We start from the raw sequence: 27,034 nt of genomic DNA, 5'->3' as shown, positions 1-27,034 counted from the left end.
AATTTGTACTCGCTTTTTATCAGAATGGCCAATCCACCCCCTACCTGCCCAATCCGGTCCAGTATGAATATTTTGTAACCTGGTGGCAGGGCCATTACTATGTCAGGGGAGGAGCATTCCGTAAGCCAGCTTTCTGTAATAAACAGGGTGTCTAGGGTGGTGTCCTCTAACAGTAAACAGATTTCTGTTTTATGTTTGGTCAGAGAGCGACAGTTGCTCAGCCCTAACTTCCATGCCTGCAGCTCCTTTGGCCCCTTAGTCTTGCCCGACCCTGGCTCGGGAGGTGCTTTCAACTCTAGGTTGCAATGATGACAGGACTTATCTAAGGCTGGCTCGCTCGCGAAATCCCAGCCCCTATCACAACCGACTGCCCTGGGTTTGTTAAATCTATTTAACTCCTTCCCAGATTAAGTGATTTTTGCAGTTTGTGCAGGGTTTCTGGCCCCTGGGCCCAGTCGGGCGCGGACGGGTGCAGACGGGCTTGCCTTTGGCGCACCAGCGACGCACCCACTGCCTGGCCTTCATTTAAGGGTGCGGGTTAATCTGGGCCTGTCAACTAAACCGCTGACCCGCGTTTCCCCGCTCGAGTGCACTCTATGGTAGAGAGGGGTAGCTCTACCTCTATACCGCACTCTATGATCCTGCCTGACTGCCTGGCTACCAATGCGCTGCATACGTTGATTTGCAAGTTCCTTCTCAGCTTGGTGCGTGGTGCATAGTGCGTAGTGCAGAGTGTTGGGATCTGTGTGGCTAAGGCACTGCTAGTAAGAAGAACGAGGGAAATGTTCAGTAAGTGCAATTCGGCAATCCGACTAACAGGTTTAAAACAGGATTTTACCGCAATTAAAATGACAGTGACCATGTTTTTGTTAGAAGCCTTCGTGTCCCACTCGGACTGCGCTGTCTCTGCTGCACGCCCGCTGCCCAACCTTCATTTAAGGGTGCAGGTTAAACTGTGCCGGTCAACTAGACCGCTGACCCGTGTTTCCCCGCCCGAGTGCACTCTATGGTGGAGAGGGGTAACTCTACCTATCTACCGCACACTATGATCTTGCCTGACTGCCTCGCTACCAACGCGCTGCATACGCTGATTTGCAAGCTTTTTCTCAGCTTGGTGTGTGGTGCATAGTGCAGAGTGCTGGGATCTGTGTGGCTAAGGCACTGCTAGTAAGAAGAACGAGGGAAATGTTCAGTAAGTGCAATTCGGCGCTTTTTAAAACCGACTAACAGGTTTAAAACAGTATTTTACCGCAATTAAAATGACAGTGACCATGTTGGTGTTAAAAGCCTTCGTGTACCACTCGGACTGCGCTGTCTCCTATCTAAAACAGTTCCAAATAAGACTTCACAAATCCCCTTTTTTGTACTCTCCAGATTGCTTATTTTTGTATCTTCATACAACCAGCTGTAAGTACTCAGACAATAACCACAAATTGGCCAGCAATGGACAAAAGAACCCTTAACCTGGTTTTAATACTGTAAGCAAGTGTCTCTTTTTGTATAATCACCCTTCCAAATGTTTGGAATGATGCTGCTGGTTGTTTGTCTCTGAAGTGCACTGGGCCCTGCTGACCTGGCCAAGTGCATGTGCTCTGGCCCTTAAAAGTGTATGTGCAATTAACTAATCACTGGTTGGCATATTTATGTTACCTATAAGTCCCTTGTATGTGGTACAAAGTGTACCCAGAGCTAGTACGTTAAATGTCACCAGTGGACTGCAGAACCTATTGTGCCACCACTGCTGTGACAAAGTGAAAACATGGTTCTAGGTTCAATAATGCAGCCTGGCCTTTAAACTGCCAATTAGAAGTGGAAATATAACCCCTTTGCCATATCTAAACCTTCCTTTTTAATATTTGTAAGTTACCCCTAAGGCAGGCTTAGTAACCCATAAGGCAGGGGGCCAGATATTAAAATGAAGGACATGTTGAAACCAAACTTTACGTGTCCTGGCAGTGAAAACTCGAAATTGCTGTTTTCACTGCAGCAAGGCCGAAAGTCCCATTGACTAACATAGGGTTTTACTAGCCCATGCGCGAAGTGCTAACTTTAATTTGGGACCATCGAGTACAGTACTTCAAGGTATCAAATGTATTATTACATTAAAACTCAACTTAATGTTTAGGTCGGATTTTAATACAATGATGGCTTTAGAAAGTCACTACCTTCTTGCCACAAACCTCTAGTAGCTGCTTCAGATTAACTGCCCCAGTTGTCACTCGAGGCAGTCTGCTACCCTCCTTTTAAGAGGTGTGAAGTGCTTCCAGGAAGGGGAATAAAGGGTTTGCTGGAGGGAGGATATGTGACCTCCTCCTTCTAGGATGGCCCAGGGTGCTGGCCACAGATGACCCAGCTTAAATGGCTACTGGCTCTGAGAGGCAAATATGAGACACAACTTAGCATGCCTGGTCCTTTGTGTACGTAGACAAGCTGGCATCTCTTTCATAGGGAGAAAACCAGAACCAGTTTTCCAGGAGGGGTGGCCAATTATACTGGACACACCTCAGCAGTGTGCCCACAGCTCTGTTACCAATAAAAGAAGGGTTGCAACATCTTGAATTTGGGCAGAGAGAAGCACTGTGAGAATGTTTAGTACCAAATCCACAGGAAATTATGTAAAAGTATTAGGATTGCCCTTTCGCAATTGATGAGTCCTCCTCACCCACAAACTCAAAATTGGGATGAAAGTGGCACCCCTGGCCTCCACCCTCAGAACACCTCTAGACTTGGAAAGAACAGAAGAAGGACTGCACTTGCTGAACATGTGGACCTCAGAAAGAAAAGCTGAACCAAAGAAAACTGCACCTGCTGCAGCCCCTGGGCTAAAACAGGACTCCAGAAAGAGAAGGGTTGCTCCTGCTGTTGGAGAGAGACCTAAAGGGCTGGACTATTCCCACTTGTGCCAAGGAAAAGTGAGTAAACTTCAATGGCTAGTTGGCTTAGACTCCTGTTAAGCTTTAGGGACTGAAAAGCTAGAGAAGCCCAGAGCCTGCAAAGTGCCCAGCTGACCATTCGCCACTGGAATTTCCCTGGACTCTGATCGTGTAGCTGAGAGATCAATTTCTAGCCCCCAGAGGTGTATCCCAGGTCATGGACCCTAAGCTAGTGCTGGAGAGCACTCTTTCTCCCACAGAACTACATCTTGCTAATTTTAAGCCAAAGATAAAGGCTACAGAAACATAGAGTGTGAGGCTCATAGGCTACAGCTACTTGCCCATTTGTGGGTAGCCTCGGATGTCGCCAAGAATCAAGACTTTCACTGGACCCATGGATTTCCCCCATCCGCTAGCGTCGAACCCAAAGCCAGACTCAAGCTGAAGTAGACCCTGACGACCTCACCATTGATGAGAAAACAAACCAAAAACAAAAAGGTTTTTAAGTGCGAAAGTAAAATCTTGACCGGGACCAATCCAGCGTCCACATCCGACTTCCATCGTGGTCGGCCTAAAAACTTTGACTTTGCCCCGTACCCTCAAATTCGAGGCTCATAGATTATAGCTAAAAGTGAAAAGCAGTGATTTACAAAATGTTTGGAAACATTTTAGGGGGAAAGGCAGTGGTTTATACAAATCTTGAAAAAAATCATTTAATCTCAGTTCCCTTCTTCTGATTTGTGTCATTTTGGTTTCTATTTAAAAGTAAAAATATATACAATTTCTATATATTAGAGTGGGGTGTTTATTGTGTCATGCTTCTTACTTACTGACTATTTTGATACGATAAATGCTTTACACTTGTTTTCCTTTCAGTTAAGCCTGACTGCTCTGTACTAGAGCTACCCAGGACTGAGCTAAGGTTTGATTTAAGGAACCCTGACTGGACCTGATACAGAATAGTTACATTATTACTTGGTGAGGCCTCACAGCCACTCCAACTAATAATTCACTTTCGCACTAATACGTATCCACTCGCCAATGTTTTGTCTGTTCCGTACCAACATCTTCCTAAATGTAGACTTTTTTTTTCAGTGTTCCAATTTACCCATTGTATACAAGAAGAATGGCTACATCACTGAGCCATGTGGCACATGCATAAAAAAAGCTTATATATCGGGTGGAAGGCAACACCATTAGCAATTCGGTTCAATCACCATTTTAAGGTGAAAGGTTTTGAATAAAGGAAGGAGGGCACGCATAGTCCATGCTCAAGAAAAGTGGGGGCATTGCATGTCACCACCAAAATGCCTTTCGGCTGCCACATTGGCATAGAGGAAATAGGCAGTGCACGGAAAAAAGCTTGTCTTTGTTTATCAGATTATATAAATGCACATCGCCATTCTAAACAATACAACATTTTTATACATCATCAGCGCTTGGTGATCTAAGGTGATGTACATATTGCGCCACTTTTTCACCACTCATCTTACAGCTCACGCTCCACGCTATGATACATACAGCAGCTGCCTCAACAAGTAATATAATGTCAGGTCATCTCACATCAAGCCCCAGCACTGACCATCAACAATCTGGTATAGAGACACTACCGTCTGCAATAGTGGAAATCTTGCATTGAGGTCATATTTTCAGCTTTGAGGTGAGCCTAACAGCTCCTTCTATTCTTAGCTCTGTTCAGGCATAAAGAATTCATCCATATTATAATTAGGGCTCCTGGTTTTATGGTATTTATTTTTTTGCCATTTCCGTCTGTATTTATCCATATTTATTTTTTGCAAATTTTACGTGTATTTATCCATAGTTATTTTTTGTTTTGTGAAAAAATGAAGCTGAAGTGTGCATATTTCTGCATTTATTTAACCAGTTAATGTGCACTCATGCCTGAACGCCTCACAGGTTTCAATGATGTATACACACTCAGATGGTAAAATATGCACTTGTAAGAAAGTATGTACATTTTACTATCAAGTTTGTGCAAATTTGCTGTTTAAAACTCTTTACTAAAATCCATATATATTTTTAATCCCCTTGCCTGTCAATCTACACAGCTATTGGCCTGGCAGTCATGATAGACAGCATTTAGAACCACTCAGAAACAACCCAATTTCCGTTTTTATCCACATTTAAAAATAAATACAGACAGGAAAAAAAATTGTTTTCTGTCTGTATTTATCTGTAAAAATCAGTAACAACGGGAAAGAGGGAGCCTTAATTATAATGGACATCCAATTTTTCAGCTGCTCACATAATGACACTCGGAAGAAATATAATCCTAACTCGTTAAATACTAATAATAAATTATGTGTTTTTTTTCTGACCGACCTGCCATTTTAAAAGGTTTACTGCAGTTACTGTCAAAATGACGCTGACACTGGGTCTATCCCTGGCCACAAATATTCACACACATTTATTACTGCAGGACTTAGATACCGAGTGCAGGAACGTGTGAGTCATTCTGGAAGCGAATTTACTTACCCGTTATATGAATATTGAATTCCTTGCTCTTAGAACAATCACAAGTCTAGCCTAAACAAAGAAACAAAATAGAGTCCCGGCTCTGAAATCTCAATTCCTACCGGATTACCAAATCTACATTTGCATTTCCACTGCCACTGTTTCTATGTATTTTTTAGCCAGATTTTAATTCTTTTACCTCTGTTTCCATGTAGCACTACTACCGAAAGGAGGCGTCTGTGTTTCCCTATTTGACTAATAAAGAACTCTTTCCTAATGTAACTTCAGAAACTTCAGACTGGCATTGGGTAGTACCATGCAACCAGTGGCGGCTTGAGCGTCGCCTCACTGCTTTATGAGCAGTGCAAAGAAAAAATAAAATAATAATAAAAGAATGTTATTGTCTTTTTATTTTTAGTATAATGGAACCAGGTTAGGGTGAGGCGGGACTGGGTTCGCGTAAGAGGAAGGAGTGGTTAGTGCACCCTAAGTACGCATGATGGTTTAGCCGTCTGTCTTGGGCTGGCCAAACCGTCATGCGCACTTAGCATGTTCTCCACTCGGCTGTATTGCACAGCCTGGGTGGAGAACATGCACAGGCTGCCACTCCATGTTTGAGCACCAAACCAGATCACTCAGACCAATCATGACGCTTCCGTCTTGCTGATCACAGCAACGTTGCGATTGGCTAGGGGAGTCTGGGTGCTGCCAGGAGTCAGGAAAAAGCGAGGACGGAGAGGCGGCAGCTGGCAACCGGCGACCAGCAGGTAAGTCTTCATTTTTCCCCTTCTTTTCTAACCCCCGCTCCTGCCCCCCAGCCCCTTGCCACAGATCTCTACCAGCCGCCACTGCCTGCAACAGTCTCAAACAGCAGCAGGAGTCTTTCTCAAAAAGCACAAGAATACCTGAGAATAACGAAAGATCCAAATGTACACATTGTAGTGGAATATGAGCAAGCACTGGCAAAGACAATTGGTCTAGCTGTTTATAGTAAATGGAAGGGGTTCTTCATTTATTGGAGATAAACCAGGCCATTCATACAATGGCGATACACAGATTCTTGTAATTTGCAATTAGTCCTGATTGTGACCCACAGAGTGGAATAATGAGTTACTAATCCATATATTGTTTTCTATTTCAAAATACACTTGTTTCTGTTCCCTTACATTTATAGTTGTCTCCCACAGCTTGTAAATATGTGTATGTGGTTCATCCTCACAATTTGTATGTTCAAGCACTTTCTGGGCACTGTGCCATCACTCACATATTTGCTCATACTGTGGTTGCCAAAAATGAAATGAACAAAATATGGCGAAATTGGTACAAAAGCCTTTTTATGTATTTTTTTCATAATACTGTTTTATGGCGGGATCTGGATTTCTATTGAGCCTGTTCTAATGCCAAATTACAATTAAATGTACAAACCAATATCGCTATTGTAATTATGAAATGTTTCTCTATAAAAAATAGAGAACTACTTTATTCATAAATCAAAGCAATGTGAATTGGGTCTTTCTGGGTTGGAGACAGTCTCATAGCTAATTTCTCCATTTCAAGTGTGGACTCTATCAGTACCTTAACTGGTTAATTTCCAGTCTGATTTAGACGTTGGAATGTAATAATAATAATAATAATCCACATTTGTAAAGCACGAACAATCCCCCGAAAGGGTCTCTAGGCCCTGGGGGCCGTCGGGAAGATTAAGCAAGCTATTGCCCAGAGTCACATGGTGCTGGGCTAAACTGCCTCTGGTGCCAGGGATCGAACCGTGATCCCTAGATTCTGGAGTCAGTCGCCCTGGCCGCGGCGCCACACCTCTTCCTAATGTAGACACTATGGTCTTCATTACGAGTGGTCTGATAATTTCAAATCTAAGGATAAATCCTGTTACAGTGCACAATGGAATTATGAGTTTTGAGGTTTTTTTGTGTGCACCTGGCACATAGTGGTTAGAACAAACAAGCATTGGCAAAGCCAATAGGTCTCGCCTATGCAAGAGCCATTGGCTTTGACAATGAGTTTTAGCCATGTTGTACACCAGCGTGGCTACTGTGCAGCATGGCTGAAAGTTACAGGCGTGGAGGAAAGTGGTGTGGAGTGTCATAGAGTGGAATGACGAAGAGTAGAGCAGAGTGTCCTAGAGTGGAATGGCATAGATTGTTGTGTATTGGAGTGGCGGAGAGTGCAGTGATGCAGAGTGGAGGTGTGCAGAGTAGAGTGGCATAGAGTGCAGTGGAGCAGAGTGCAGTGGTGCAGAGTGGAGTGGTGCAGAGTAGAGTGGCATAGAGTGCAGTGGTGTAGAATACAGTGGCATAGAGTACAGTGGTGCATATTGGATTGACAGAGAGTGCAGTGGCACAGAACGGAATGGCCCAGAACGGTTAACAGTGGAGTGGCATAGAGAGCAGTGGCATAGAGTGGAGTGATGCAGAATAGAGTGGTGTAGAATAGAGTGGCGTAGAGAACAGTGGTGTAGAGTGCAGTAATGCAGAGTAGAGTAGAGTGGCATAGAGTGCAGTGGTGTACAGTGGTGCACGGCAGAGTGGCGTAGAGTGATGCAGAGCAGAGTAGTATGCCATAGTGTGCCGTGCCATAGATTGCAGTGGCGTAGCGTAAAGTGCTGCAGAGTGCAGTGGCATAGGGTAGAGTGATGCAGAGTAGAGTGGCATAGATTGTAGTGGTGTAGAGTGCATTACCATAGCATTAGCATAGCATGCATTAGTGCAGATTAGAGTGGCATGGAGTGCAGTGTTGCAGAGTATAATGTTGCAGAGTGCATTGGTGTAGACTGCAATTGCGTAGAGTACAGTGTTGTTGAGTAGAGTGGTGTAGATTGCAGAGGCAAAGAGTGCAGTGGCACAGAGTGTAGTGGTGTAGAATGGAGTACAGTGGCATAGAATATATTGTTTGGAAGTAGAGAGAAGTGGTGTAGAGTTGAGTGGTGCAGGGTAGAGTGCAGTGGCATAGAGTAGAGCACAATACAGTGTAATCGCATAGAGTAAAGTGGTGTAAAGTACAATGGCATAGAGTGCAGTGGTACAAAGTAGATTAGAGTGGTATCAAATGCAGGGGCATTGAGGGGAGTGGTACAGACTTGAGTGGTACAGAGTAGAGTGCAATGGCATAGTGTGCAGTGCTGTAGAGTGGTGCAGAGTGGAGTTGTGCAGAGAAGCGTGGAGTGGCCTGGACTGGAGTGGTGTAGAGTGCAGTGGTGTAGACTAGAGTGGCATAGAGTGCATTGGCATTGAGTAGAGTGGCGCAGAGTGGAGTAGAGAGGCGTAGAGTGCAGTGGTGTAAAGTGGAGTGGTGCAAAAGGGAGTAGGGTGCAGTGGCACAGAGTACAGTGGTGTGGAGTGGTGTAAAGTGAAGTGGTGAAGAGTAGAGCACAGTGGCATAAAGTGGAGTGGCGCAGAGTGGAGTAGAGTGCAGTGGCATGAAATGGTGCAGAGTAGAGTTGAGTGGCATAGAGTGTAATATGCATGGTGTGGTAGCACACCGACATTACAGACAACACATTTTCAATTGAAATTACTATTATATTTGCACAGACAACAGTTTTACTAATAAAACTATACAGCGCTCAAATGACAATGTGTGGAAATGACATAAATTAGTGTATTGTTATGCTTTGATCATATTAAAGTATTTATTTCCAACACATTTCAGAATTAACAAAAAATGTGCTTCATTTGTTGTTTCATAATTCTTATATATTCTGAAATGCTTGTAAAGTTCATTTAAATGTTGTGTGCTAGAAAGAAACCCTTTCCCACCCCCAGTATGCAGCAAGGTTACCATATAAATCCTCTCGCTTTGAAGCCAGAGAAAGAAAAGTAAGCACTGAGTTCCCTCAGAAGACAGAGCCTGATATTTGACCTCTGACTTTGAAAGCACAGCAAATGTGACAAGATAAGAACAAGATTTACCTGTTTATAGAAAGGAGCACTCTTGGAAGAATACAACCAGAGGAAGTGTGAAAAGGCTTCACTCCTTTTGAGGAGCAAACTCAAGATGGACAGCCTAAAACAAATAAAGCCAGCAAAAAGAAAGCCAAAAAATCTGAGTTACAAACTACAATGTCAATGGTAAGGAAGGGCAAAATGCATTCCCGGGGAATGTTTCAGAATGTCCACAAGATGTCTTAAGCAAACCAGATAGCTGACCTAAAAACTCAAGCTCCCTTTGAATTTCGGAAAGTAAAACCTGGCAGAATATGAAGGGAGAAAAAGAGCTGGAAAATTCTGGGGCATGCAGATTTTGGTTTGTACCACATATTATGGTCCATTTTAGCAGAAAAACAAAACCTAAAATAGATAATATTTACCACACACACTAAATAACATACCCCATGGTATCATTACTTATCAGGTCCAATAAATATGTAGCACCGGGCCACTGGTTGTGAGGGCCTGTGCCACAGCAATAAAGTTGTCCAACTAATCAACCAGCGAACCTTAAGTAAACTACAACTACGGTTTTCTCTGAGGATTTCAACGGTGTTGCAGCCAATGTGCCAGCCTTCTAGCAGTGATTCTGTTCTTGGTTTCTTACGTGCCTGTGATTATTTAAATAATAAGATTTAGCTTGTCTGCCCTGAAGTGATGACATCACCATTTGAAGATACTGGCAGTTCAATCTTGCGACCATAATAACCTTAAACAATTCAATCACTAATTGAAAATGGTGCTAATACGGTAATCGACATCACTAAAATGGTTTTATGTTTTTTTTACTGAGGTACAAAAAACAGAGGGCATACAGACAATGATTTAAAAAATATTTTAAGCCTGGGTAAACCAATCTCAAGCATTAAGGCCCTGTTTGACTAGCACGTCCTAGTGCTTACAAAAATTTTAAAATATTACGTAAATTGATTTTTTAAAAATTCCAATAATCCTTATCATGTAACAGTTAAGTACATAAAATCGCCATTCCCATTGAACAGTGACATTGTTTAAGACCTCCCTAGGGGCTGAGCAAAAATGCAACAAAAAACATAAACGTATCATCAACAATTTTATTCTGTAATCCTGAGGGTTCTTCAGTAATTAATTATTTTTAAAAAAATCCAATAAAGGTATTTCTTTTAAATATATTTTAACTGATTTCCTGGTACAGTTGCTACAATCTGTTTACTCATAATGTGATGCAGTTACAAATCCCCAGATGCTGGGATACTAGACATCACAAGGACTCAGACACAGATTTTCCAAGGGCTTGCAGTGCCCTTGCGTCACATTAGGGAAAGTAAAGTCAGGCTTACTTGGCGAGGAATAGCGACCTTGTATAGCTCTTCATGGCTTTGGAAATCTAGAGTATCGCAAGATAAGTCGCTGCCTTGCTTTCCTTTGCGTTGGGAAGGCGTTCCATCGGTGAAGTGATGGCCTTCCCACGCATTCACCCATGGATTTTGGTGCATTTGCACATTTACTAAGAATAGTAAACCTGGGATGCGTCAAAATTCTACATCATCCCAAAAAAGGCGTAAGAAGGAGAAGTAGGTTTATTTTGCCTCGTTATTTCTTCTTTCTTCACGTGCTGCATTCCGCAGCACACACAAAAAGAGGAAAATGCCTTTGAGAACTCTTTTTGTGCAGGAAAGGACAACTTCCTGCACAAAAGCAGTCGTAGCTGTAATGCAGGCACCCTTGCACCATGGAGCAAGAGTGACAGCGCCGGCGCTAGGCAGCACTCAGTGCGCCAGTGGGCAGACGGAGCAGGAGTACGCCACATTTTAGTAAATATAGTGCATTCCTGCTCTCACCTTTTGAGGCAGCGTTGCGCCAAATGCTAGTAAATCTGGGCCTCAGTATTTAGGACCCTCTTATAGTGACAAAGATGAAGGAATGTGCAATCTGTTGATCAATATATAAAGGATAATCTTACCGGAAGTGATCAAACACACTCGACCACCAACAAATCACATGCAGGAACTCAGCCAGAAGTACTGTAAAAATGAGTGTGTTCATATTCCAAAGAAAAAACCTTAAAAGATTGCTAACACCCATTGCTGGCACAGTTCGCTAGGATGTACAATTCCCTCACCCCATTAAAAATACATAAATTCATTTTGTTATGACAATGTAGGGATCTGGATATCGATGATCATTTGGACACCGGAGAAGATCTGGAGTGGGTCTTTTTCTGGAATAAGTGGTGGCACACTGACAGACCCACAGGTGAGTGTGGCATTGCAGTACCAACTTTGAGCTGAGAAAAGCACTTCTCTGTATCCATCTATTCATTGTTACTATCCAGCAAACATCTGAGGTGACCTGCTCTGCCCTAGGGTCATGGGAAGGGTCGTAAGAAGATGCTGACAAGCACCGAGGGGATTGGAGTGAACCATACTCATGTTAATTATTTTATTAATATTATACATGTATTTATTCCAAATGGACGCTAAAGCATTGTACAAGGGTGCAAAAGCAGTAACAAAAGGGGGGCTTGGGGGAGGGAGCCGACCGAAGGGAGGTCTCCTCCCCCGGGCGGTTTGGGAGGGCTGCGAGGGGTTATTTCCAGAAGTTGCCAGAAGGTTCTAGTTTTGGGCTGGTCTAGTAGGACCAGCCAGCCCAAGTATAAATTCCACCTTTCCCGCTAACCGCCACCATTTTAGGTTTGGTGACCTGGTGGCTAGGTGCTTTAACTTTTTGTGAGAGTATCTTGTGTGTGTGCGTTTCTTTTTCATTCTTTACCAATGTAGCGATATTACTTTGAGGTTAGTAATGGAAGACGCACGAGTTCTGGAGGCGATGCGCTTATTGGCTGATGCCGGTCGCTTGGATCTGCTCGCGGGAGGCGGACAGGCTAGGCCTCACCGCCAGGCCTCCGCCGGTGTCGGGGCCGCAGTAATAGCATGTTCTTCGCCGAAGAGGAGACGGCCGAGTCAGGTAAGCGAGAGGGGCCGCTCCCGGTCTAGGAAGCCGGCCCCACAACGGTCGTCTCGGGGGCAGCCCGGTGCTTCGGAGGCTCCGGAGGCCCCGGGCATGTTGAGCGGGGGGAAGGGTGTACCTTCACAGTTCCCGCCGCTTCAACTGCACGTTGCTTCTGATACCGGGGATTTTCCGTTAATGGCGGGCCGGGGGCATGGGTCAAAGAAAGGGGGCAAGAGTGGACGGGGAGGCAGCAAGAAACGCTCCGCCTCGGATCCGCTTTTTGAGCGGCGGGGACAGTCTGAGGATGGTGTCCCTGTGCGCGGAGGTCGTAGGAGCTCGGTGCAATTTGCGTTACAGGACTCCGAGCGTGAACAGGTTGCCCTTGGGGCCCAGGAGGACATTTTGGTTGTTGGTGAGACTCAGTTCGCCCCTGACGATGGTCAGCGATTGTTAACTCCTTTAGGTCGTTTTCCGATCAATGTTCGAGTTGGGGAGGGCCAGGAAGGGGGTTTGGTGGGGTCCAGGACTGTTTCATCATCTGGTGTACAGGTTGTGGCTCAAGGGGCCGCCGTGGGAGCGGTTGATTTTGGAGGCAATGTTGGGAGTCCGTTATTGTTCTCTACCCCGGGATCGGCGTCTGGCGAAGTGGTTTCTGGGGGCGGTGGCTCTCGAGGTGAGGGTGAATGGGCCCAAATGGGCGTCAATGTTTCGTCTGGTGGTGCTATTACTGGTTTGCAACAGGGTGAAGGTTTTCGATCGGAAGATGGGGGTGTTCCATTTTTGAGGGGGGGGCCTTTTCCATCGGAATTACAGAACCGTCAGCCTGTTTTTGGTGTGGGTCATGCGGTTGCTGGCTCGGCCGGAATGGGTACGGTTGGCTTTCCGGCTCCTGGGGCTTTGAATGCGGGGGGGTTTAGCTTCCAGGGCACGTTGTTAGGCCCCGATAGAGGTTTTGGTCAGGTGAGTGGCGGGCCTATGCAAGGACCCAGGAGTACAGCTCCGCACTTATCTGGGGCCTCTGGGGGTCCGTTTTTCATGTGTGGTTCTCCAGGCTGGGAACATTTTGGCGCGGCGGGCCTGGCGCACCGTACTTTTCAGAAGGATTTAGCAGGCCAGGACTCAGCCCCTAGAGTTGTTAGTCGCGCTTCCTTTTCGGCACCTGATAATTTGGATCATAGTGACGACGAGGAGGTGATAGGTGGTTCGCAGATTCAGGTGGTTCCCTTGAGGCATGACGCGCGAGGCCGTTCTTTGGAGAGAGGTCAGGGGAGGTTTGTTGATTCTACTCGAAGGGAGAATGTGTGTGGTTGGTCTGTGGATGGTAGGAACACTAGCACACCAGTCCAAACTTTTTCTTTTCAGGACGAGGTTAGGCGCGGCGTTCCAGACTTGGCAGGGCGCAGTCCAGTCCATTTTCGCCAAGGGGAAGTGAGGAGAGTGCCTAGCGCGGCCCTCTCTGTTCCACCGAGGGAACCCGACGCGGCCAGCACACGAGGGTCTGGCGTGATCCCGCTGGCCCCAACGAGTAGCAGGTATAGGTGGCAGGCCTTGCCGGCGGCTATGGAGCAACAGAGTCAGCGCCCAGGGACGTACAGGCGTGTACAGTCTGCTCCCCCACCTGGAGTTTCGAAATCATTGAAATGTACAGTGGTTGATACCGGGTTAGGTAAGACCCGGGGTGATATGATGTATACTAGTGTGGACTCGGTGGTGTTGGACTATGACGATGAGAGTCCCGAAGAAGGTGAACTGCGGGATCTTGAGGGGGGGGTGCCCTCTCATTCCTCTCATAGTGTTTTACAGGCTCCAGTGGTCCAGAGGCAACTGCAAGGGAGAAGAGAGCGCGGCCCATCGGGTAGGGCACCTCGGAGACCGGATGCATTGTCTTCGGCGCCACGGGCGGAGCCATCGAGAGCTGTCTCTCTGTTACAAGGTGAGCAAACGGTCCCACAGGCCAAACCTATTATGGTGTCAGTGGGTACCGGTGGTGAACTTGATGTGGTCATTACGGATGGCCGGTTGGTTAAAGGTCGTTATGTCAAAGACACTGCAGTGGGTACTGACGATATGTTTTTACAAAGTAAAGGGGACTGTGGTATAGCTGGTGCTTCCAGCAAAGTTACACAACAAGGGGACAGTGGTGTTATAGCTGGTGCCTCCAGCAAAGTTACTCATCAAGGGGACAGTGGTGTTATAGCTGGTGCTTCCAGCAAAGTTCCTTATCAAGGGGACAGTGGTGTTATAGCTGGTGCTTCCAGCAACGTTACAGACAAAGTAGACAGTGGAGTTATGGCTGGTGCTTCCAGCAACGTTACAGTAACGGTGGACAGTGGTGTTATGGCTGGTGCTTCCAGCAAGGTTTCAGACAAATCGGACAGTGGTGTTATAGCTGGTGCTTCCAGCACTGTTAAAGAGCCTGTGGCTAGTAAAGAGTTAAAAATCAAAAAATTACCATATATGGGGGTGACGAAGCCTCTGGGTGCCCACTTGATGCTTAGTACTAAAGAAAGAATTTGGAATGGTGAGTATGTGGAGCTCCTTAAGCTTCTCCATCGAGAAGTCCGGTCTAAGGAGGGCTCTAAAGAGGAAGAATTTGAGTTGGCCAAACGCCCGAAGGTCCCTTTAAATATTGAAAATTGGACGGCTGCGTTTTTGATTTATGCCAGTGTGTACTGTGAAAAGTTCCCTGAGCGCAGCGTTTCCCTGTTTAAGTACATGGATGTGATTCGTAAAGCTCAGATCACCGGGGGTGGTTTTGCCTGGTCTCAATACGACGAGGAATTTAGGGCCAGGATGGCGTGGGACCCTGAGGCAAAATGGGGTGAACTTGATAATGATTTATGGCAACACACAATGGGGTCATCAGCTGGGGGGAAGACTGTTTTCACGGCCAGTGGGTTACCTCTAGTGTACCGGCCCTTTCAGGGGAAGCCCACCCGGGGAGGGGTGGGGTCCAGCTCTAACACTCACTCAGAGTCAGGTTTCTGTTGGGAATTCAATAGGGGTTCCTGTATTAGGGAATACTGTAAATTCAGGCATGAGTGTTCAGGTTGCGGGAGGAAACACCCGTTATCTAAATGTTGGGACAACGAGCCTTCGGGCAGCCACCGGGGGAAACAGTCAGGTTCAGGTACTTCCAACTCAAGGGGTCGGGGATCCAGAGGTAATAAGGGTTCTGGGGCCAAAGGCTCGTACTCCGGTTAAACTGGACAAGCTACGGATTGCCTTACAGGGTTATGACGACGAGTCTGCAAAAATCAAGTTATTAGATGGTTTTCAGTTTGGTTTCCGACTGGGTTACCTAGGGTCCAGGGAACGGAGGTGGTCTGCCAATTTAAAATCGGCTTTGGAACATCCCGCAGTTGTCCAGAACAAACTTACTAAGGAGGTTCAGGAGGGTAGGATGGCTGGCCCGTTCACAGAGTGGCCGTTACTCAATTTGATTGTCTCTCCAGTCGGTGTCGTTCCTAAGAAAGAGGCAGGTCAGTTCAGACTCATACAACATCTCTCATGGCCGGAAGGATCCTCAGTTAACGATTTTATTGCCCCGGAGGATGTGTCGGTATCATACTCTTCTGTGGATGTGGCCATGTCACTAGTTGTGACAGCGGGTGCAGCCGCTGAAATGGCCAAGTGTGACATAAAATCTGCTTTCCGACTGTTGCCGGTACACCCTGACGATTGGTGCCTCCTTGGTATCCAATTCGGTGGTCAATGGTATGTGGACAAAGCTCTACCTATGGGCTGCTCAATCTCATGTGCGCTGTTTGAATGTTTTAGCACTTTCTTACAGTGGTATTTTTCAAATCAGACTGGTCATTCCCTGGTGACACATTACCTTGACGACTTTTTCTTTGTTGGATCCCCGGGCTCCGCGGAGTGCCAGGCAGCTCTGGACACATTCCATGGGCTCATGGAAGATCTAGGAGTTCCTTTAGCTCCGGAAAAGACAGTGGGCCCCAGTACGGTCCTTTCCTTCTTGGGTATCGAAATTGATTCTGTACTCATGTCTGCTCGCTTGCCTGAGGATAAAAGGAGCAACATGGTGCAACTGCTAGAGACAATGTTGGCCAAAAGGAAAGTTTTGGTAAAAGAAATTCAAGTGCTATTGGGTCATTTGAATTTCGCTTGTAGGGTGGTGAGAGCAGGTAGGACTTTTTGTAGGAGACTAGGTAGGGCTTTAGCAGGACACCACTTGCCTCATCATCGTGTGCGCCTGTCTGCCGGTGTAAAGGAGGATTTGAGAATGTGGAAGTTCTTTTTGACCTCTTTCAATGGTGTTCCCTTGGTCAGGGATGTGGATTTCCAGTGGGACGTACAGATGTTCTCTGACGCGGCTGGCAGTGATGGTTTTGGCCTTTTCTGGAACGGCAGATGGTGTGCGGAACGTTGGCCGGATGAATGGTTGAATGGTGGTCGCAGCATCACCTTCTTGGAATTGTTCCCTCTTTTGGTGGCCTTGACACTATGGGGGGAGGAATTGGCACACAAGAAGGTTTTGTTTCGTGTGGATAACATGGCTGTTGTGGAGATTGTGAACCGACAGTCTGCCAGAGACGACCAGGTTTTGAAATTGATGAGAGTTTTCGTTCTGGGTTGTTTGAAGCACGACATTCATTTTCGTGCTTTACACATTCCTGGCGTGGACAATGACATTGCGGATGCTTTGTCTCGTTCACAGTGGGGGAGATTCCGTGGACTGGCGAGGGAGGCAGACAGATCCCCGACTCGGATGCCGACTCATCTGTGGCGTGTAGGAGAAGTAGGGTCGTACAATTGGTGGTAGGTTCTTTATCGGTGTCCACACGTACTGCCTATTCCTTGGCCTGGAGGGAATTCTTGGCTTCTGGAGCTGTCAGACGGGAGGATCTGTCGCAGCGGTCAGAGGATGTTGTTAATTTTATACTAGACCTCATGGATAAGGGCCTCACTAAAGTGACTATAGCGGGGAAACTAGCGGGTATTGCTTTTATGGGACAGTTATTATGGGGTTACACCCCGTCAGCCGGGGAAATAGGCAGGAGAATGCTTGAGGGATGGGCCAGGGAACAGGGTCATGTTGTTCGATCTCGGGCTCCATTATCCTGGCAAATACTGGCTAGGTTAATTACAGTCTTACCTTTGGTATGTTCAGATGATTTTGAGGCGTGTGTTTTTTCCATGCTCATGGCGTTTATGTTTTTTGGAGCTTTTAGGGTCTCAGAGTTGTTGGGGACCAAGCATAAGGGTGGTTTACACTGGAGGGATGTTTTTTGTTATGACGAAGGTGTTCATGTTTGGTTATCCAGCTCCAAAACTGATCAAACGGGTAAAGGTAAAGGGGTTTGGTTACAAGCGCGCGTCCCAAAGCTCACTTGCCCTTTATTGCTGGCGCGGCGCTGGCGTTCATTGTGCGGGGGTGGGGATGAAGCCCTCGTATTCCAACACATTAATGGTTTACCTGTCACATCTTATCAGTTACGGATGGTTCTCCGTAAAGCCCTGCAACACATTGGGCTTGATAGTAGTTTATATGGTACTCATTCTTTTCGTATAGGTGCAGCCACGGAGGCCTTTCACAGAGGTTGGACGGAGATGGATATTATGAGGTTGGGGCGCTGGTCTTCTAATTGTTTCAGGCGCTATGTGCGGAGCCCGGCAGAAGACGCGCAGGCGTTCTCAGCCTAGACATGTGTTCTAATTGTGTTTTCTTTTTCAGGATCCGTTGCTGGACCTCGATCGCCAGTGGTCACGGTCTGGATAGTGGGGCATTCCTTCGTTAAATGGGCCAGAGTCCAGGCGGCACGGAGCTACTTTGGAGAACAACTCGGCTTTAATGATCGTATGTTTAATATTGTATGGAAGGGTAAAGGTGGGATGCTCTGGAGAGAGTTAATCCCTTGTTTAAACAGTAACATGGTGGGCGGTTTATGCCCGGATATTTTGGTCATTCATTTGGGTGAAAATGATCTTTGTGCCACGAAAGGGGTTGTCTTACTGCGGGCTATGAAACGGGATTTAGGCCTCATTAAGGAACTCTGGTCTGGGTGCCATGTGTTTTGGACAGAGTTGATACCGCGTAGGACATGGAGAGGGGCTGTGAACCCCAGGGCTGTGGATCGGGCGAGGAAGAAGGTGAATTCGGAGGTGTCTCGTTGCTGCAGGGGCCTCGGTTTCAGTAGGATATCGCACAGGGAAATAAAATTTGAATCGGTAGAGTTTTTCCGAGATGACGGAGTACATTTGTCACGTGTGGGTATGGACCTTTACCTTTTAGAGCTTCGTGAGGTGTTAGCACGGGCTTTGGCCATGCAGCGTTGATTACCATTATCTTTCCGTTCGCTACGCGGTTGGGGGGCAGAAAGGAAGGCTCCGTGTGTTCAACCCCCCCCCCTCACTCGCCTGCCTTTCTGGGTGGCGGGGTCGTGGTGTATCAGTTCGGTTTCAGGTTGATTGTTGGTTGTAATTTCGTTAGAATTTTCTTGGACTGGGGCCGGGGCAGGTTGGTCATGGTTTGACCGTTCAGTTTTAAAAGGGGTATTCTGCAGGAGTGCAGGGTCAGGCAGGATCGATGATTACGGGGGACATGACAAATGTTAATTCAGTTGTGGTTTGATGAATAAAGTTTATTGATGACGTATGTTTTTATATATATGACGTAATGCTGATTGATGATGTAATGTTTTTCTCATGACGTAATGTATAATGATGTTAATGTGTATTGATGTATTGTGGGGAGGGCCCAAACATGTAGGGGTGGGGTTTGGGGGCCCGTTTGGTTAGTTATTTATTTATTTAGTGAGGTTTAGTTTTGTAAGGCGTTTGCCGAGGTTGTATTTTGTAATGTGCACCTGTTTCCTAATAAAGCGGCCTTTTACACACACATAAACAATTTTTGGTCTACTTTTCTCTCACCCCTCGCCCTCCCTCCCAAGGGGGGCTTGGGGGAGGGAGCCGACCGAAGGGAGGTCTCCTCCCCCGGGCGGTTTGGGAGGGCTGCGAGGGGTTATTTCCAGAAGTTGCCAGAAGGTTCTAGTTTTGGGCTGGTCTAGTAGGACCAGCCAGCCCAAGTATAAATTCCACCTTTCCCGCTAACCGCCACCATTTTAGGTTTGGTGACCTGGTGGCTAGGTGCTTTAACTTTTTGTCCCACCCTCCCTCCCTGTTTTCTGTAGTATTTTTCTTTCCCCTCGCTCCCTCGTTTTTTCTCACTTTTGGTGAACATTTTTTTTTTTTCGAAAGGCTGTTTTATGGGTTTCCGGTGTGCAGGGGTTGTTTCTTGTATTTGTATTTGTCGCTAGGAGCAGGTGCTGTGCGGGGTCGTGGTGTATCAGTTCGGTTTCAGGTTGATTGTTGGTTGTAATTTCGTTAGAATTTTCTTGGACTGGGGCCGGGGCAGGTTGGTCATGGTTTGACCGTTCAGTTTTAAAAGGGGTATTCTGCAGGAGTGCAGGGTCAGGCAGGATCGATGATTATGGGGGACATGACAAATGTTAATTCAGTTGTGGTTTGATGAATAAAGTTTATTGATGACGTATGTTTTTATATATATGACGTAATGCTGATTGATGATGTAATGTTTTTCTCATGACGTAATGTATAATGATGTTAATGTGTATTGATGTATTGTGGGGAGGGCCCAAACATGTAGGGGTGGGGGTTTGGGGGCCCGTTTGGTTAGTTATTTATTTATTTAGTGAGGTTTAGTTTTGTAAGGCGTTTGCCGAGGTTGTATTTTGTAATGTGCACCTGTTTCCTAATAAAGCGGCCTTTTACACACACATAAACAATTTTTGGTCTACTTTTCTCTCACCCCTCGCCCTCCCTCCCAAAGACTGGTGTTTTGAATAAAAATAGAGAAATTAAACAATGCCGAACCAGAGCCACAAAAACACAGTAGGTAGGTAGAGTTAGAAAGTCTTATGTACACAGAGCAACTGCCTTCTTGCTTTCCTTCCTTCGGCAGTAACTGATGTAAGTTAAGATGGACCCCATTTCCAATTGCTTTGAGCAGGTGGGAAGTGGCAGGTGACGTATGGAAGGATTTAATGGGTGAATGAATGCACCTGGTTAAACCAGGCCCGGTATTCCAGCACCTGCTCATCTCAGAATTGGCCTGAGGACAAATGCCACCCCCCCCCCCCCCCCCCGCCCTTCACGCCCCCTCTCCCTCCCGCCCTTCACACCCCTGCTCCGAGATACAAGTCCGGCAGACCTGTGACGAAGGCCATGTCACAAAAGGGCTAAGGTGAATATAGGCCAAAGATGGCGGGTTTGTTATATTTTGGCTCCCGTTTCATGTTGTTTTTCCAGCTTTATTTTAACGTGAGTCTCCTTTCTTAGTGCTTAATTTAACTTTCATCAGTTTTAAGTCATGTTTTGAGACAGTTGCCGCAGTTGAGTTATTAAGAGGCTCAACAGCAAGTTCCAGTTTGAATGCACTTTGAGTGACCGACAGTTTTGATATGCCTGATTAGCAAGCAGTAGGAAATGATAGGATTTCTCGTCAGCACAGCTCAGAAACACATGACTCGCCTAATTCACTTGACTGTGTTAATTGTATTTGGTGCAGGAAACAGCACCGCATCTGGAAGAGGAGACGCCTGTGTGTCTACTGACCCGTTAATGGTATGAGGGGGGCTTTAACGGCTTTGAGTAACAGACGCCTAAAGATCAGCGCGTCATCACGGAGCTAATCCTTGAAGAATGGAGGAAACATATTGCACGTCTGGTTAGATGTATTTTTCAACTGTCCAGTAGCGATCAAAACTGGACACATTGAAGCAGTGCATAAATACCTATATATAAAACCAAAATAAAAAGCAACCCCAAAACTTGCGGGAGAATGGGCCCCTTCTGAACAGATTTAAGACCATTACTCTTGAAGAGGTATTTGGGACCCCATAAAAATATGCAAATCTTTTCTACTATGTTTCAAAAACATTACTGCACAGTACATCTAAATAATGCTACATATATATGTAAACGAAGCACTGTATACCAACTAGTAGAGATAGTGGTTTATTTAGACACATCACGGTTTTGTGTGAGGTTAATGGTACGAGAGACAGTACCTATCCCAGACTTTCATCCTTGTGAGGTCGAGTAAAGATGGAGTAGAGATGGGTAATAATAGCAACTTACATTCTAGTACTTCAAGACAGTTCTGTTTGTCGCTTGTACTATGAAACCATTTCTTCTTATTATTGATTTTATTAATATTGCCGGTATTTGTCGAGGAAGTAATAATGTTTACATTTCATTAGTTATACCTTGATGCAACCAGTATACAATTTTTTGCAGAATGCCTTCTGTGGGTCACGCCTCTATAGTCTGTACTCGTGGAACTGAGAAGGTAAAGATTAGGCTCTGGCATTGTTGCTCTTCATGGCAAAGTAGCAACTTCTTGATTGCAGTCTTGAGTGCAGGAAGTGAGCCATCACCATCCATACCTCAGAGAGGACATTCAAAGGGCACTTAAACACGTAAGGAGGGCAAATTACAGGAAATTATGTCACAAAGAGAGGTGTCGTACACTGTGAACAGAAGACCCACGAAACAAAGAGAGGTGTCACACAGTGTGAACAGAAGACCCACGAAACCAAGAGAGGTGTCACACAGTGTGAACAGAAGAAGACCCACAACACAAAGAGAGGTGTCACACAGTGTGAACAGAAGACCCACAACACAAAGAGAGGTGTCACACAGTGTGAACCGGAGAAGACCAGTGACACCAAGAGAGGCGTCACGCAGTGTGAACAGAAGAAGACCCACAACACAAAGAGAGGCGTCACACAGTGTGAACAGAAGACCCACAACACAAAGAGAGGAGTCACACAGTGTGAACCGGAGAACACCAGTGACACCAAGAGAGGCGTCACGCAGTGTGAACAGAAGACCCACCACACAAAGAGAGGCGTCACACAGTGTGAACAGAAGACCCACGAAACCAAGAGAGGTGTCTCAGTGTGAACAGAAGATCCACGAAACCAAGAGAGGTGTCACACAGTGTGAACAGAAGAAGACCCATGACACCAAAAGAGGCGTCACGCAGTGTGAACAGAAGAAGACCCATGACATCAAGAGAGGTGTCAAACAGTGTGAACAGAAGAAGACTCACGACACCAAGAGAGGTGTCACACAGTGTGAACATAAGACCCACGAAACGAGGAGAGGTGTCACACAGTGTGAACAGAAGACCCACGAAACCAAGAGAGGTGTCACACAGTGTGAACAGAAGAAGACCCACAACACAAAGAGAGGTGTCACACAGTGTGAACCGGAGAAGACCCGTGACACCAAGAGAGGCGTCACGCAGTGTGAACAGAAGAAGACCCATGACACCAAGAGAGGCGTCACGCAGTGTGAACAGAAGAAGACCCATGACACCAAGAGAGGCATCATACAGTGTGAACAGAGAAGACCCACGTCACCAAGAGAGGCTTTGTGAAGTGTGAACAGAAGAAGATCCATGACACCAAGAGAGGCGTCACACAGTGTGAACAGTAAAAAACCTATGACACCAAGAGAGGCGTCACACAGTGTGAAGAGAAGAAGACCCACGTCACCAAGAGAGGTGTCGTACAGTGTGAAGACAAGAAGAACCACATCACCAGGAGAGGTGTCGTACAGTGTGAAGATAAGGCCAACATCACCAAGAGAGGCTTCGCACAGTGTGAACAGAAGAAGAACCAGGATCTAGATTGGTTGAACACCATCAGGTCAGAGATGAGGGGGCTGTAGAAATGGGGAAGCACCGGGAGGCTGAGAGGTAGCAATCCTGCTAGTAAGTGGCACTATGAGAAAGCAGTGCTTGTGATGCTGATAAAAGGTTGGTGTGTGATTCGAGATGTGAACTGAGAACAAGAAGGAAGACAGGATTTTGAGAAGGTGATCTGGGATGTCATGTTCTATGCAATATTTGATGGGAAAAAACACGCAAGCAGCTGCCTCAGATATTGTGACTGCTGTACACGGGTGGGGGTGCTGGGTCCATGCTAGTTTGCAGGTGTGAAAATGAAGGAAGAAAACAGAAGTTTGGACATCAGTGTTCTTGGCCTGATCCAGGCCAATGGTAAGTGAGACAAGTAACAGTTTGCAGCTGAATCAGAGCATTGGTTCTCACCCTGTTGGACAGTCAAATACTCACGGAGGTATAAAGAACAAGGATTATAAGGGAGCTTCAAGACATACTGAAGGGTGGAATATTAGTTGTGAATCGAGTAGGGTTGCTTCAGCAGAATCATCAGTCTACAAACCAAATGCCAAAAGGCCCCATATTTCTGCAGATATGCACAGAGAGTGTGAAACGTCATCCCAATTGAAACCGACCAATCAGCATCTCTTCTCTGCTTCAGAAAACTACTCATGGAACTGAGAAGGTAAAGATTAGGCTCTGGCATTGTTGCTCTTCATGGCAAAGTAGCTACTTCTTGAGTGCAGGAAGTGAGCCATCACCATCCATACCTCGGAGAGGACATTCAAAGGGCACTTAAAGCACCTAAGGAGGGCAAATTACAGGAAATTATGTCACGAAGAGAGGTGTCGTACAGTGTGAACAGAAGAAGACCGACGAAACCAAGAGAGGTGTCACACAGTGTGAACAGATGGAGATCCACAACACAAAGAGAGGTGTCACACAGTCTGAACCGGAGAAGACCCACGACACCAAGAGAGGCGTCATACAGTGTGAACAGAAGAAGACCCATGACACCAAGAGAGGCATCACACAGTGTGAACAGAAGACCCACAAAACCAAGAGAGGTGTCACACAGTGTGAACAGAAGACCCACGAAACCAAGAGAGGTGTCACACAGTGTGAACAGAAGAAGACCAATGACACCAAGAGAGTTGTCACGCAGTGTGAACAGAAGAAGATTCATGACACCAAGAGAGGCGTCACGCAGTGTTAACAGAAGAAGACACATGACACCAAGAGAGGCATCACACAGTGTGAATAGAAAAAGACCCACGACACAAAGAGAGGTGTCACACAGTGTGAACAGAAGAAGACCCATGACACCAAGAGAGGTGTCACACAGTGTGAACAGAAGACCCAGGAAACCAAGAGAGGTGTCACACAATGTGAACAGAAGACCCACGAAACCAAGAGAGGTGTCGTACAGTGTGAACAGAAGAAGACCGACGAAACCAAGAGAGGTGTCACACAGTGTGAACAGATGGAGACCCACAACACAAAGAGAGGTGTCACACAGTGTGAACCGGAGAAGACCCACGACACCAAGAGAGGCGTCATACAGTGTGAAAAGAAGAAGACCCATGACACCAAGAGAGGCATCACACAGTGTGAACAGAAGACCCACAAAACCAAGAGAGGTGTCACACAGTGTGAACAGAAGACCCACGAAACCAAGAGAGGTGTCACACAGTGTGAACAGAAGAAGACCCATGACACCAAGAGAGGTGTCACGCAGTGTGAACAGAAGAAGATTCATGACACCAAGAGAGGCGTCACGCAGTGTTAACAGAAGAAGACACATGACACCAAGAGAGGCATCACACAGTGTGAATAGAAAAAGACCCACGACACAAAGAGAGGTGTCACACAGTGTGAACAGAAGAAGACCCATAACACCAAGAGAGGTGTCACACAGTGTGAACAGAAGACCCTGGAAACCAAGAGAGGTGTCACACAATGTGAACAGAAGACCCACGAAACCAAGAGAGGTGTCGTACAGTGTGAACAGAAGAAGACCGACGAAACCAAGAGAGGCATCATACAGTGTGAACAGAAGAAGACCCATGACACCACGAGAGGCATCGCACAGTGTGAACAGAAGACCCACGGAACCAAGAGAGGTGTCACACATTGTGAACAGAAGAAGACCCATGACACTAAGAGAGGTGTCACACAGTGTGAACAGAAGACCCAAGAAACCAAGAGAGGTGTCGTACAGTGTGAACAGAGGAAGACCGACGAAACCAAGAGAGGTGTCACACAGTGTGAACCGGAGAAGACCCACGACACCAAGAGAGGCGTCATACAGTGTGAACAGAAGAAGACCCATGACACCAAGAGAGGCATCACACAGTGTGAACAGAAGACCCACGAAACCAAGAGAGGTGTCACACAGTGTGAACAGAAGACCCACGAAACCAAGAGAGGTGTCACACAGTGTGAACAGAAAAAGACCCATGACACCAAGAGAGGTGTCACGCAGTGTGAACAGAAGAAGATCCATGACACCAAGAGAGGCATCACGCAGTGTGAACAGAAGAAGACACATGACACCAAGAGAGGCATCACACAGTGTGAATAGAAGAAGACCCACGACACAAAGAGAGGTGTCACACAGTGTGAACAGAAGAAGACCCATGACACCAAGAGAGGTGTCACACAGTGTGAACAGAAGCCCCACGAAACCAAGAGAGGTGTCACACAGTGTGAACAGAAGACCCACGAAACCAAGAGAGGTGTCACACAGTGTGAACAGAAGAAGACCCATGACACCAAGAGAGGCATCACACAGTGTGAACAGAAGAAGACCCACAACACAAAGAGAGGTGTCACACAGTGTGAACCGGGGAAGACCCGTGACACCAAGAGAGGCGTCACGCAGTGTGAATGGAAGACCCGTGACACCAAGAGAGGCGTAACACAGTGTGAACAGAAGAAGACCCATGACACCAAGAGAGGCGTCACGCAGTGTGAACAGAAGAAGACCCATGACACCAAGAGAGGCGTCACACAGTGTGAACAGAGAAGACCCACGACACCAAGAGAGGTGTCACACAATTTGAACAGAAGAAGACCCATGACACCAAGAGAGGCGTCACACAGTGTGAACAGAGAAGACCCACGACACCAAGAGAGGTGTCACACAATTTGAACAGAAGAAGAACCATGACGCCAAGAGAGGTGTCACACAGTGTAAAGAGAAGAAGACCCACGTCACCAAGAGAGGCTTTGTGAAGTGTGAACAGAAGAAGATCCATGACACCAAGAGAGGCGTCGCACAGTGTGAACCGGAGAAGACCCGTGACACCAAGAGAGGCGTCATGCAGTGTGAACAGAAGAAGACCCATGACACCAAGAGAGGCGTCACGTAGTGTGAACAGAAGAAGACCCATGACACCAAGAGAGGCATCACACAGTGTGAACAGAGAAGACCCACGTCACCAAGAGAGGCTTTGTGAAGTGTGAACAGAAGAAGATCCATGACACCAAGAGAGGCGTCACACAGTGTGAACAGGAAAAAACCTATGACACCAAGAGAGGCGTCACACAGTGTGAAGAGAAGAAGACCCACGTCACCAAGAGAGGTGTCGTACAGTGTGAAGACAAGAAGAACCACATCACCAGGAGAGGTGTCGTACAGTGTGAAGAGAAGGCCAACATCACCAAGAAAGGCTTCGCACAGTGTCAACAGAAGAAGAACCTGGATCTAGATTGGTTGAACACCATCAGGTCAGAGATGAGGGGGGCTGTAGAAATGGGGAAGCACCGGGAGGCTGAGAGGTAGCAATCCTGCTAGTAGGTGGCACTTTGAGAAAGCAGTGCTTGTGATGCTGATAAAAGGCTGATGTGTGATTCGAGATGTGAACTGAGAACAAGAAGGAAGACACCAGTCATGAGTACCGGTACGCTCCGTGGCAATGAAAAAGTGCCGGTACTCAGGAGGTTAGAAATAGAAAGTGCCGGTACTCCGTACTGGTGAGTACCGGCCCATTTAAAGCACTGCTCTTGGGGATAAGTCTGAGGGGAAGACGCTTGCCATTAATGTTAGCAGATAGGGAACAGGTCTAACTGGGTATGGTCCAAGTGCGGCCCAACAAAAAGCAACACTTGCCCTAAGTTCAGCTGTGGGTATA

At 46.5% G+C, this 27,034-nt stretch overlaps 2 protein-coding genes across 2 annotated transcripts in view; one reads left to right on the top strand and one right to left on the bottom strand.

The window, feature by feature from the left end:
• The window catches only part of PARM1 (prostate androgen-regulated mucin-like protein 1), a 409,351-nt gene that overhangs the window by 310,968 nt on the left and 71,349 nt on the right, over positions 1–27,034 (bottom strand). The window lies entirely within an intron of this gene.
• Positions 13,505–18,935, top strand: LOC146866423 (uncharacterized). The gene is made up of 2 exons (XM_085640857.1): positions 13,505–14,156; positions 17,922–18,935. The coding sequence occupies exons 1-2, from the start codon at positions 13,784–13,786 to the stop codon at positions 18,521–18,523; spliced, it is 975 nt and encodes a 324-aa protein (XP_085496983.1). The 5' UTR covers positions 13,505–13,783; the 3' UTR covers positions 18,524–18,935.

Source organism: Triturus cristatus, chromosome 2_1 (assembly GCF_964204655.1).
Source record: "Triturus cristatus chromosome 2_1, aTriCri1.1, whole genome shotgun sequence".
NCBI lineage: Eukaryota > Metazoa > Chordata > Amphibia > Caudata > Salamandridae > Triturus > Triturus cristatus.
This window is presented reverse-complemented; position numbering and strand designations above follow the sequence as displayed.